A 14,604-nucleotide genomic window follows, 5' to 3' on the forward strand; every position below is an offset into this window, starting at 1 on the left:
GGAAATATTGAATAATGTGAAAATCCGTTTGTGGGGACTGCCGTACTACGCCACACGGACTAGCTTCGGTGCAGTTTTAGTAGGTTCTGCCATGTAGTTTTCCCCACGTCACATTTGTTGTCCTTTATCCTTGGATATTTACTCCCGGATTCAATTACGTAATAGTGCCACCGAACTGAATGCGTCAAAACGTTTGCCCGTGACGCATTTCGTTACGTTATCTGTCTCCGTTGGCGCAGTAACTCCTCAATTACGCTTGTCTTTTGTAAGTAGATTGATAAAGTATCGAAAGATTTATCTCGGGTGCCATTTGTGTTTGTGTTTCAGTCTGGACGCGGTGGGCGTTGACAGAAGAAAAAATCTCAAGTAGGTAAAAAGTGGCTGACATTCAAACGGGTCCACCAACGCGTGCTAGTTTTTCAAATAATTCTATTTATATTCAACGATATTTGATTAAACATTCTGAAGGAAAGATAATAGATACAGATTTATTATTATTTAGGTATTCGAATTAAGCATCATTTTAGGTCTAATGTGTGTGAAATTTGCATCGGCTTCGAGTTATTACACGCAAAAAATATTAGAGAAATACCAAATTTAAATTTTAAAATCCGAAATTAACCAAAATTTGAAAACAAATTTTCTCTTTGCAAATAGTTTAATTAAAGCAAATTTAGCGGCTCTACCCAAACATTACAAAAGACTTCTAGGAATTATTTCTAGGGGGAACCATCTCTAAGCGAAAAGCGACTCGTTTGGACATCGTTTGCCATATATTGGTGAAAATTCGTACTAAAATACGCAATATACAGAATAATATAAGGCGTCAGAAATAAGGTCTCTGAAGTGAATAATAATTAGACAAAAAATAATAATAATAATAATCAACTAGGCTAATACCCAAGGCACCACCTTAGGCCTAAGTCATCCAGCGACTTTTAAAACCATTAATCCAGGTGGCCGGGTTACAATGCGTAGGAGAGTGGTGGCAAGCCCTTCATGCCACGCGAGCCAACGAGTGCCGGACTTAGAGATCCTGGCCCCCTTGGCAGATAAGGAGTCTGGGCCCCTTTTTAGAAATATAGTAAATTTTGGTATTCGTAAAACAAAATCTTCAACGCAGTTCAACCTAGTAATTTCTAAAATTTTAATTAAGATTGATATGATAGGTTCATGCCTTCGTTAACGGTACTTAAGGTCACTGGAGGGTCCAATCCAAGGATGGGGCCCTAGGCCTAGGCCTAGGTGTGCCTAGGTGGAAGTACGGCCCTGGAGCCAACAGCTCGCTACACTAACTATTACCGTTAACGTCGACATGTTTTTATTGTAAAGGTCAACTAAAGTGTCTTGTGGAAAACTACGTTGCAGAACCTGCTCGAACTGCACCGCGACATTGAAGCTACTGCCTTTGGCGTCGTACGGAGGGGCCACAAACCGACATTTTGAAATAGATCATGCCAAACTTCCCCCCTTTCGCCCACTGTGTCATAGTGAAGTTTGAGCAGATTCTGCCGCTTAGTTTTCGCCCACGCCACTGGTTGTCTTTTAAGATGACATTCGCAGATAGTAAATCAGTAGCTTGAGCAACATTTTTTCAAAGTGTTCGAAACTTTGGGAATTTCTGTTTCTTATGGCTACTATATTCGTCCAAAAAAATCATTAAAATTACAAATTGAGCAAATTCTGGTCAAGTCCAAATCACACGGACTGACCCAAAATAGTTTGGTAACATTCGCTTTCTCCGTAAAAACTGAGTTCGCGCTTTTCTCTTGTAGAAAGAAAATGAATCCCTTTATGGATTTCTTGGTTCATGATTTTGGGAAGTAGTAGGTACAACTTGTAACCCTGTAGATGTCGATAAAAATTTCTGTCCTTTCTTGAGCGAAAGTAGTGGCGAGGTTGGAATGTAGGCCACTGGCAATCGAATCGAATCTCCAGGTTTTTCAATTAAACGAAAAAATATAGGCTCGCTCGGTTCGATCCCATATTTTCTTATTTCAGGATTCGAAAGTCCAATGAGAAATGACCGACTCCGAGAAGACGAAAGTGAGTATTCCGCGATTCTCCAGTGGCCATCGAAAAATAACAGGTCCGGGTAAACTACAAAAGGGTGAGCTTCACCTATTTTAGGGCGGAGTATTAAACGTGGGTGTGGTCACGATAAATGACCACAGAATCGTTTGAAATTTGTGTAGACGAGGGGGTAGCCACTTAGAAAAACATTGTACACCAGATTTCTAATTTCCGAATATTTCCGATATTTCTTAAATATTTCCGATATTTCTTAAATATTTCCGATACTTCTTAAATATTTCCGATACTTCTTAAATATTTCCGATACTTCTTAAATATTTCCGATACTTCTTAAATATTTCCGATACTTCTTAAATATTTCCGATACTTCTTAAATATTTCCGATACTTCTTAAATATTTCCGATACTTCTTAAATATTTCCGATACTTCTTAAATATTTCCGATACTTCTTAAATATTTCCGATACTTCTTAAATATTTCCGATACTTCTTAAATATTTCCGATACTTCTTAAATATTTCCGATACTTCTTAAATATTTCCGATACTTCTTAAATATTTCCGATACTTCTTAAATATTTCCGATACTTCTTAAATATTTCCGATACTTCTTAAATATTTCCGATACTTCTTAAATATTTCCGATACTTCTTAAATATTTCCGATACTTCTTAAATATTTCCGATACTTCTTAAATATTTCCGATACTTCTTAAATATTTCCGATACTTCTTAAATATTTCCGATACTTCTTAAATATTTCCGATACTTCTTAAATATTTCCGATACTTCTTAAATATTTCCGATACTTCTTAAATATTTCCGATACTTCTTAAATATTTCCGATACTTCTTAAATATTTCCGATACTTCTTAAATATTTCCGATACTTCTTAAATATTTCCGATACTTCTTAAATATTTCCGATACTTCTTAAATATTTCCGATACTTCTTAAATATTTCCGATACTTCTTAAATATTTCCGATACTTCTTAAATATTTCCGATACTTCTTAAATATTTCCGATACTTCTTAAATATTTCCGATACTTCTTAAATATTTCCGATACTTCTTAAATATTTCCGATACTTCTTAAATATTTCCGATACTTCTTAAATATTTCCGATACTTCTTAAATATTTCCGATACTTCTTAAATATTTCCGATACTTCTTAAATATTTCCGATACTTCTTAAATATTTCCGATACTTCTTAAATATTTCCGATACTTCTTAAATATTTCCGATACTTCTTAAATATTTCCGATACTTCTTAAATATTTCCGATACTTCTTAAATATTTCCGATACTTCTTAAATATTTCCGATACTTCTTAAATATTTCCGATACTTCTTAAATATTTCCGATACTTCTTAAATATTTCCGATACTTCTTAAATATTTCCGATACTTCTTAAATATTTCCGATACTTCTTAAATATTTCCGATACTTCTTAAATATTTCCGATACTTCTTAAATATTTCCGATACTTCTTAAATATTTCCGATACTTCTTAAATATTTCCGATACTTCTTAAATATTTCCGATACTTCTTAAATATTTCCGATACTTCTTAAATATTTCCGATACTACTTAAATATTTCCGATACTTCTTAACTATTTCCGATACTTCTTAAATATTTCCGATACTTCTTAAATATTTCCGATACTTCTTAAATATTTCCGATATTTCTTAAATATTTCCGATACTTCTTAAATATTTCCGATACTTCTTAAATATTTCCGATACTTCTTAAATATTTCCGATACTTCTTAAATATTTCCGATACTTCTTAAATATTTCCGATACTTCTTAAATATTTCCGATACTTCTTAAATATTTCCGATACTTCTTAAATATTTCCGATACTTCTTAAATATTTCCGATACTTCTTAAATATTTCCGATACTTCTTAAATATTTCCGATACTTCTTAAATATTTCCGATACTTCTTAAATATTTCCGATACTTCTTAAATATTTCCGATACTTCTTAAATATTTCCGATACTTCTTAAATATTTCCGATACTTCTTAAATATTTCCGATACTTCTTAAATATTTCCGATACTTCTTAAATATTTCCGATACTTCTTAAATATTTCCGATACTTCTTAAATATTTCCGATACTTCTTAAATATTTCCGATACTTCTTAAATATTTCCGATACTTCTTAAATATTTCCGATACTTCTTAAATATTTCCGATACTACTTAAATATTTCCGATACTTCTTAAATATTTCCGATACTACTTAAATATTTCCGATACTTCTTAAATATTTCCGATACTTCTTAAATATTTCCGATACTTCTTAAATATTTCCGATACTTCTTAAATATTTCCGATACTTCTTAAATATTTCCGATACTTCTTAAATATTTCCGATACTTCTTAAATATTTCCGATACTTCTTAAATATTTCCGATACTTCTTAAATATTTCCGATACTTCTTAAATATTTCCGATACTTCTTAAATATTTCCGATACTTCTTAAATATTTCCGATACTTCTTAAATATTTCCGATACTTCTTAAATATTTCCGATACTTCTTAAATATTTCCGATACTTCTTAAATATTTCCGATACTTCTTAAATATTTCCGATACTTCTTAAATATTTCCGATACTTCTTAAATATTTCCGATACTTCTTAAATATTTCCGATACTTCTTAAATATTTCCGATACTTCTTAAATATTTCCGATACTTCTTAAATATTTCCGATACTTCTTAAATATTTCCGATACTTCTTAAATATTTCCGATACTTCTTAAATATTTCCGATACTTCTTAAATATTTCCGATACTTCTTAAATATTTCCGATACTTCTTAAATATTTCCGATACTTCTTAAATATTTCCGATACTTCTTAAATATTTCCGATACTTCTTAAATATTTCCGATACTTCTTAAATATTTCCGATACTTCTTAAATATTTCCGATACTTCTTAAATATTTCCGATACTTCTTAAATATTTCCGATACTTCTTAAATATTTCCGATACTTCTTAAATATTTCCGATACTTCTTAAATATTTCCGATACTTCTTAAATATTTCCGATACTTCTTAAATATTTCCGATACTTCTTAAATATTTCCGATACTTCTTAAATATTTCCGATACTTCTTAAATATTTCCGATACTTCTTAAATATTTCCGATACTTCTTAAATATTTCCGATACTTCTTAAATATTTCCGATACTACTTAAATATTTCCGATACTTCTTAAATATTTCCGATACTACTTAAATATTTCCGATACTTCTTAAATATTTCCGATACTTCTTAAATATTTCCGATACTTCTTAAATATTTCCGATACTTCTTAAATATTTCCGATACTTCTTAAATATTTCCGATACTTCTTAAATATTTCCGATACTTCTTAAATATTTCCGATACTTCTTAAATATTTCCGATACTTCTTAAATATTTCCGATACTTCTTAAATATTTCCGATACTACTTAAATATTTCCGATACTTCTTAAATATTTCCGATACTTCTTAAATATTTCCGATACTTCTTAAATATTTCCGATACTTCTTAAATATTTCCGATACTTCTTAAATATTTCCGATACTTCTTAAATATTTCCGATACTTCTTAAATATTTCCGATACTTCTTAAATATTTCCGATACTTCTTAAATATTTCCGATACTACTTAAATATTTCCGATACTACTTAAATATTTCCGATACTTCTTAAATATTTCCGATACTTCTTAAATATTTCCGATACTTCTTAAATATTTCCGATACTTCTTAAATATTTCCGATACTTCTTAAATATTTCCGATACTTCTTAAATATTTCCGATATTTCTTAAATATTTCCGATACTTCTTAAATATTTCCGATACTTCTTAAATATTTCCGATACTTCTTAAATATTTCCGATACTTCTTAAATATTTCCGATACTTCTTAAATATTTCCGATACTTCTTAAATATTTCCGATACTTCTTAAATATTTCCGATACTTCTTAAATATTTCCGATACTTCTTAAATATTTCCGATACTTCTTAAATATTTCCGATACTTCTTAAATATTTCCGATACTTCTTAAATATTTCCGATACTTCTTAAATATTTCCGATACTTCTTAAATATTTCCATACTTCTTAAATATTTCCGATACTTCTTAAATATTTCCGATACTTCTTAAATATTTCCGATACTTCTTAAATATTTCCGATACTTCTTAAATATTTCCGATACTTCTTAAATATTTCCGATACTTCTTAAATATTTCCGATACTTCTTAAATATTTCCGATACTTCTTAAATATTTCCGATACTTCTTAAATATTTCCGATACTTCTTAAATATTTCCGATACTTCTTAAATATTTCCGATACTTCTTAAATATTTCCGATACTTCTTAAATATTTCCGATACTTCTTAAATATTTCCGATACTTCTTAAATATTTCCGATACTTCTTAAATATTTCCGATACTTCTTAAATATTTCCGATACTTCTTAAATATTTCCGATACTTCTTAAATATTTCCGATACTTCTTAAATATTTCCGATACTTCTTAAATATTTCCGATACTTCTTAAATATTTCCGATACTTCTTAAATATTTCCGATACTTCTTAAATATTTCCGATACTTCTTAAATATTTCCGATACTTCTTAAATATTTCCGATACTTCTTAAATATTTCCGATACTTCTTAAATATTTCCGATACTTCTTAAATATTTCCGATACTTCTTAAATATTTCCGATACTTCTTAAATATTTCCGATACTTCTTAAATATTTCCGATACTTCTTAAATATTTCCGATACTTCTTAAATATTTCCGATACTTCTTAAATATTTCCGATACTTCTTAAATATTTCCGTTTATTTCCAGATTTTCAGAAATATCGGAAATATTTCCATTTATTTTTAGATTTTCAGAAATATCGGAAATATCTCCGTTTATTTTTAGATTTTCAGAAATATCGGAAATATTTCCGTTTATTTCTAGATTTTCAGAAATATCGGAAATATTTTCGTTTATTTCTGGATTTTCAGAAATATCGGAAATATTTTCGTTTATTTCTGGATTTTCAGAAATATCGGAAATATTTCCGTTTATTTCTAGATTTTCAGAAATATCGGAAATATTTTCGTTTATTTCTGGATTTTCAGAAATATCGGAAATATTTTCGTTTATTTCTAGATTTTCAGAAATATCGGAAATATTTTCGTTTATTTCTAGATTTTCAGAAATATCGGAAATATTTTCGTTTATTTCTAGATTTTCAGAAATATCGGAAATATTTTCGTTTATTTCTAGATTTTCAGAAATATCGGAAATATTTCCGTTTATCTCTCTAGATTTCCAATATTTCTTTCGGATTTTTGACCAATATTTCTTTCGATTTCTCGATATTTCCGTTTATCTCTCTAGATTTATAATATTTCTTTCGGATTTTCGATATTTCCAATATTTCTTTCGATTTCTCGATATTTAAAATATTTCTTTGGATTTCCCGATTTTCAGAAATATCGAAAATATTTCCGATTATTTCTCTAGATTTCCAACATTTCTTTGAATTTCTCTAGATTTCTAATATTTCTTTGGATTTCTCTAGATTTCTAATATTTCTTTGGATTTCTCTAGATTTATATTATTTCTAATGTATTTCTAGATTTCCAGAAATATCGAAAATATTTCTAATATTTATCCAGTATTTCTAGATTTCCAATATTTATCCTGTATTTTCCATATTTCTCTTGGATTTCCCATATTTCTCTTGGATTTCCAATATTTCCTATTTTTTGTGGAGTTATAGATTTCCGGAAATAATTATTTCGATTTCTCACTACTTGTACACCAAATTTCTTACGTGACTACCCCATCGGTGGCAGACGATAAATTTCACCTACATCTAATCTAATAATATTTAATATCGATCACTTTATTTAACGGACTACATTTCCGGTGGAGACCGAAAAATCCCCGCCGTTGGTATTGGTCGAAGGTAACAGGGATTTCGAGTGTTTGAAAGTCTACTACATACCATATACAACAAGCATCACGACTGAAATATGTCGTTGCTCGAATGAAGTGGAGGGTGTAGGTGAAGCAAAGAGCGCGCGTAATATGAGAAGGAGCCTTCTTACCCTTCGAGCTTTGCTCTGATAGACAAGCGCTTTTTTGGTGTCTTGCTTGGCAGTTTCGATGTAATCACGGGCATGTTCGACGTGGTATTCGATCCGATCAATCATCTCACCCTGTTTATTGAAAGCCCACGCGGAAATTCGGACGCGAACGAAATAAAGAGAAAAAACACCTTTAATATATCGCGTCTTTCATAAAAGAAGACGACCCTCGAGAGACGCGTTAAGCTCTTAGCGCCATCTACGACATTCGCTCCACAAGTTAAACCTTGGCTCCCGAAGTTAAGCCTTGGCTCGCGATTGGAACTAGGTAAATTAGGAAAAGCTGCTAGTGGGAAATATTCGTAAGTTAGCTTATTTTCTGTACGTAACTTCCATCGTCCCCAGCCAGAGAATATCATTATAGTTGCAAACTCTGTAGCAGACGACAAAGGAAGTTACGTAAAAGACGCCAAAATTAAAAAATGAGCATTCGAAATCTTTTTTAAATTCGTTTTTTGTTACAATTAATTCTTGAGATTTTGGGAAATTTAAAATTTTTAGTAAGCTAACAGTTGTTCGAATTGAAAAATAAACAATTCAGAGCTCCCTACAATTAAAGGAACACAGAATAATTTGAAAACTTCAACCCTAATTTTAGGTAGCTCCTCCTTTTCGGTACTTAGTACTAGCAGATCCGATCACTCAAATTCTGTCAATGACTAGCCCTATTTCCGGAGACTAGGGCGAGAAACCAGAAAAATTCAAAAGATTCTGTGTCCCTTTTAAAAATTTCAAATTTGTAACTAAAATATAAATTTATCGAATACTTCTTTTATAAAAATGTAATTAGTAAAGTAGCTTAAAAACGGGATTAATTTTTTAGGACACCCTATCTAAATTATTTCTAACGCGTATGCATAGATGGCGCTGTTCAGGGTTGGACATAAGGCACTAATCACGGTATTTGACTACTAAAACAAATGCTCTGACTACTAAAATTAATCTAAATCTGGGGGCTCACTAATCATTTTGTCTAGTGAAAAATGTACCTAAATATTCGTAAATAATGGCAAATATGGCGTATCATAAATTTATCATTCATCAATACCATTTTATTTAAAAAATTGTGATCGGCCAAAGTCACGCAACTCAAGTGATAATAAATTACTATTTTAATTCTGACGGGTAAAGCAAAGTGTTGGCTGTCGTTCTTGTTTTTATACCTCCATTTTTACCCCCACTAGTCAGTGACTACTTAAATAAATTGAGATATGAGGCTCACTAGTCAGGCTGACTACTAAAAAAAATATCCTTATGTTCAACCTTGGCGCTGTGGCCAATGAGATCCGTTAAGTGTCGTCTGCTCTTAATAAGCACTACCGGGTTTAAATATATTTCCTTTAACGCTCTCGAATAGACGAAAGCGTGTATTGAAAAAGTAATGAAGTCGGCGAGGGCCACGTACTTGACTTTCCACAAGCATGGCCATGTCCATAAACATGTCATGCAGTTCCCTGATGCTAGTTTCCAGTTTGATTATGTCAGCATGCCGAGCCTCGATGTCGGCCAGCGTCTGTTTCGCTTGAGATGATTCCATCATTATCTGCGGGAATTTACGAAAGAAATTAGTTGACATGTACTACCATAAGTTAGGTGATTAACATAAGTATGACAATGATTTTGGTTAACGATAGTCTGTCGTGGAGCTATTGCGTAATCCGAAGTTTCGGAACCGGAAATTCGTCCATTTTTACTTTCATAATTACCAGCTTAGTTTCGTGTCTACAAGTAGTAGCAAAAACGCATTTAGATCCACAGACTGAAATCAAAAAGTAACTAACTACAAAAATCGTTAATTCACTAGTCAATTGCGTTATCAGTCATTAGTTACATAAGGTTTTATTTGGTCATTGGCGAAACAGACTATTATTCAAAATCTTAGCGTTGTGGGAATACGAACTGTCATACTTATCTCTCTTATGTTACTTATAATCCTATTGAATTGTTAGATGGCGCCACTGTAGGTTTTTTTATTGGGTTAATATCTTTATTATGGCTGGTTGGTTGGAAGAAGAACAGCGTTGCCAGGTCGTGAAAATGCAATTATAGTAAGAAGGACCGAAAATAGTCGATTTAAGAAAATAATTATCGTTCTTTTGAAAATTAAAGAAAGATAAATTTTACGATTTTTTTCCATAATCTTCACTAACAGAAAATTCTAACGGTGATAATTACCATTATAACCTAACTTAGGTCAAATTTGAAAATTATCGTACATTATTACCGAATTTATCAAAAAATGGCGTACTATGTGTAATATTTATTTAAATTATCTTTAGGCTAAAAATCCCGCTGACATTATCAACGTGTAAATTAATTGAAGAAGGGTTTTGTCGAAATGGCTATTTGCAAACGTAAAGTTAAAATCAGCGAGGACATAGCGCCATCTAGCGTTTCATAGAGAACCAATTGTAGCAAAGAGGCGTGTCTTACTCCCTGCGTAAATATGGCGGGATTTCCACTTTCTAACATTTCTTCCAATTCTTCGTTAGTGGTCATTCTCCCCGCTGTTAGGGAAAAATGGAGTTATCCAATGTGACGTAATGAAGTTTTGATTAAAGAATGGCGTACTTATTTCTAATTGCCTTTGAATTCGGGCCTTGCATCTTTCCCTGTAGTCGGTTTGCGTCTTATTGTAATCCGTCATTACTTCGACGAATTTTTGAGACAGCATAGAATGCTAAATCGCCAAAGAAATAAGTTTATTAATCAGTTATTCATTTCTTTATGCCAAAATTTCGTTCATTGATTATTATCTGCAACGTAAGGATTTAGATGTAATATATTTACTGAAAACTCTAAATTACTGAAAACTCTAAATAATTTTACAGAACAACCCTTTAAACGTTTTAAAAATTGATTAGAGCACACCATAAAGCCATAAAATGTACATAGATTCAACCTAGGTGGATTCAAGTGTACCTGGAGAAGAAATTTGTATTCCCCCGACCAATGCCTCGCGGCTCGGCTACAGCTGTCGCCTGCTGTGTCAAATACTTGGACATAACGTTTTTAGAGCCACCTACAAAGCTTCAAAGTAACCTAGGAGTTACCAAAACATTCATCTGCTAGACAGTATTTCGAACTTTAACGGTTTTTAGCTTAGGCCACGTCGAAGAAATTGGCTCTAAAACTATATAATTTCAAAGAAAGTTGCAATGAATGTTAAGTTTTAAATTTAATTATGGGAAATATTGTTGCTTTGACAACTGTCGTAGCGATTCTAGGTGCCATAAAAATATAATTTTTTATCCAGTTCCTAAACCAAACACGTGGTCATAGTTCACATTTTCCCCAGTAGATGGCTCCGTTGTAGTTTTATGTCCAAGGGTTTGAGGCTTTGAGCAGCCTCTCCCGTGGCCCCCCGAATTCTTCTCCAGGTACACTTGAATCCTCCTAAATTCAACATATAGGATCCTTGATGGATTACCTTGTGGCTGTCGTAGAGACAGGACTAAATTTATCGGTTTTATGACGCTCTAAGAGCCGCTCTCTAATTCGCCCTAGAAGAGCCAATGACGAATTGCTCTAGCCACGCCATCATCTACTCGGGAATACTGAGTCGTCATTGGCTATTCTTCGGCCAATTGGAGAGGCGCTCTAATCGTACGCATGGTTCTATTTCGGCTACGCAACTTGACAATGTGACAGCATAGAGAAATGGTGACAGGTTAAAGGGAGTATAACGTTTTCAGGAATTTGGGGCAATACATAATTCCCTCCCCTCATTTTTCTAACCAGTTGTTAAATGTAGTGTGAAATACAGTGGTTTTTGAGGAATTATCCCACTAAAAGTATCCCCGCTTTGGTAGTGCTTTAATTTCTCACCACCCCTAAAATAGTTAAAGAATTAAACTACAGAATTACTCACATAGCAGTGTGAACCTATGCTAGACCACTTCTTTAATGATTAGTGCGAACCTATGCTAGACCACTTCTATAATGATTAGTGCGAACCTATGCTAGACCACTTATTTAATGTTAAGTGCGAACCTATGCTAGACCACTTATTTAATGTTAAGTGCGAACCTATGCTAGACCACTTCTTTAATGATAAGTGCGAACCTATGCTAGACCTGTTCTTTAATGTTAAGTGCGAACCTATGCTAGACCACTTCTTTAATGATTAGTGCGAACCTATGCTAGACCACTTCTTTAATGATTAGTGCGAACCTATACCAGACCACTTCTTTAATGTTAAGTGCGAACCTATGCTAGACCACTTCTTTAATGATTAGTGCGAAACTATGCTAGACCACTTCTTTAATGTTAAGTGCGAACCTATGCTAGACCACTTCTTTAATGATTAGTGCGAACCTATGCTAGACCACTTATTTAATGTTAAGTGCGAACCTATGCTAGACCACTTCTTTAATGTTAAGTGTGAACCTATGCTAGACCACTTCTTTAATGATTAGTGCGAACCTATGCTAGACCACTTCTTTAATGTTAAGTGTGAACCTATGCTAGACCACTTCTTTAATGTTAAGTGCGAACCTATGCTAGACCACTTCTTTAATGTTAAGTGCGAACCTATGCTAGACCACTTCTTTAATGATTAGTGCGAACCTATGCTAGACCACTTCTTTAATGATAAGTGCGAACCTATGCTAGACCTGTTCTTTAATGTTAAGTGCGAACCTATGCTAGACCACTTCTTTAATGATAAGTGCGAACCTATGCTAGACCACTTCTTTAATGTTAAGTGCGAACCTATGCTAGACCACTTCTTTAATGTTAAGTGCGAACCTATGCTAGACCACTTCTTTAATGATAAGTGCGAACCTATGCTAGACCTGTTCTTTAATGTTAAGTGCGAACCTATGCTAGACCACTTCTTTAATGATAAGTGCGAACCTATGCTAGACCACTTCTTTAATGTTAAGTGTGAACCTATGCTAGACCACTTCTTTAATGTTAAGTGCGAACCTATGATAGACCACTTCTTTAATGTTAAGTGTGAACCTATGCTAGACCACTTCTTTAATGTTAAGTGCGAACCTATGATAGACCACTTCTTTAATGTTAAGTGTGAACCTATGCTAGACCACTTCTTTAATGTTAAGTGCGAACCTATGATAGACCACTTCTTTAATGTTTAGTGCGAACCTATGCTAGACCACTTCTTTACTGTGAATTGTTAAATTACGCTAGACCGCTCTTTTACTGTTAAGGGTGGAATTATGCTAGGCCACTTCTTTACTGTTAAATGCGAAATTAAGCTAGACCACTTCTTCACAGCGAATCGTGAAATTATGCTAGACCACCTCTTTACTGTTAAGTGCGAAATTAATCTAGACCACTTCTTCACAGCGAATCGTGAAATTATGCTAGACCACTTCTTTACTGTTTAGTGCGAAATAAAGCTAGACCACGTCTTTACTGTTAAGTGCGAAATTATGCTAAACCACTTCTTCTCAGCGAATCGTGAAATTATGCTAGACCACTTCTTCTCAGCGAATCGTGAAATTATGCTAGACCACTTCTTTACTGCTAAGTGCGAAATTATGCTAAACCATTTCTTTACTGTTAAGTGCGAAATTAATCTAGACCACTTCTTCACAGCGAATCGTGAAATTATGCTAGACCACTTCTTTACTGTTTAGTGCGAAATAAAGCTAGACCACGTCTTTACTGTTAAGTGCGAAATTATGCTAAACCACTTCTTCTCAGCGAATCGTGAAATTATGCTAGACCACTTCTTTACTGCTAAGTGCGAAATTATGCTAAACCATTTCTTTACTGTTAAGTGCGAAATTATGCTAAGCCACTTCTTCTCAGCGAATCGTGAAATTATGCTAGACCACTTCTTTACTGCTAAGTGCGAAATTATGCTAAACCACTTCTTTACTGTCAAGTGCTAAATTATGCTAAACGCTCCTTTGCTTTTTACAATCTTCGACCACTTTTTACAGCGTCAAAATGACTAAAAACCCACCTGCGTTTTGCGTATCCTAAAATCAGCACTCATCATACTCGTCTGCTCCAACTGCTCCACATTTTGTTCCATAACTGCCCAAAATTAACCATTTTGATTTAAAAAATTAGTTAATAGAATCGCAATTCGTAAAATGTTGCGGATGAAACGTACCCTTTAACTTGGCTCTAACTTTATTCGCTGTTTTCTTAATATCAGCCATGAGATCCTCAAGTTCTTGCTTGACCTCTGCGTAAAGCAAAACAAATAGTGCGGTTACCAGTGGTCAGAAATGCGTCAATAGTAAAGTCTTAGAGCGGGTCGAGAAGGGGTTTAAATTCAGTACACATAAAGGTACGTCCAAAATGGAGAGGTTGACATGGAAATATCAAATTATTAAAATGGATCGTTTCAAGCATACTATAATTTTTAAAAATTTACATATTTACAAATATTCTGTCAAATTTATAAAATATAAATTG

The 14,604-nt window shown here is 33.0% G+C and overlaps 1 protein-coding gene across 1 annotated transcript in view; it reads right to left on the minus strand.

Annotated features, from left to right (window-relative positions):
* The window catches only part of Syx1A (Syntaxin 1A), an 84,939-nt gene that overhangs the window by 4,605 nt on the left and 65,730 nt on the right, over positions 1-14,604 (minus strand). Inside the window, exons 4-9 of the mRNA XM_090162882.1 lie at positions 14,297-14,371; positions 14,144-14,217; positions 10,777-10,885; positions 10,639-10,712; positions 9,611-9,748; positions 8,167-8,277 (exon numbers count right to left, since the gene is read on the minus strand). Of these exons, the coding sequence (XP_090019008.1) occupies positions 8,167-8,277; positions 9,611-9,748; positions 10,639-10,712; positions 10,777-10,885; positions 14,144-14,217; positions 14,297-14,371 (581 nt within the window). The remainder of the gene's footprint in view (positions 1-8,166; positions 8,278-9,610; positions 9,749-10,638; positions 10,713-10,776; positions 10,886-14,143; positions 14,218-14,296; positions 14,372-14,604) is intronic.

The sequence above is a fragment of the Leiobunum rupestre genome, chromosome 11 (assembly GCF_980474605.1).
Source record: "Leiobunum rupestre chromosome 11, qqLeiRupe1.1.hap1, whole genome shotgun sequence".
In the NCBI taxonomy this organism is placed as follows: domain Eukaryota; kingdom Metazoa; phylum Arthropoda; class Arachnida; order Opiliones; family Sclerosomatidae; genus Leiobunum; species Leiobunum rupestre.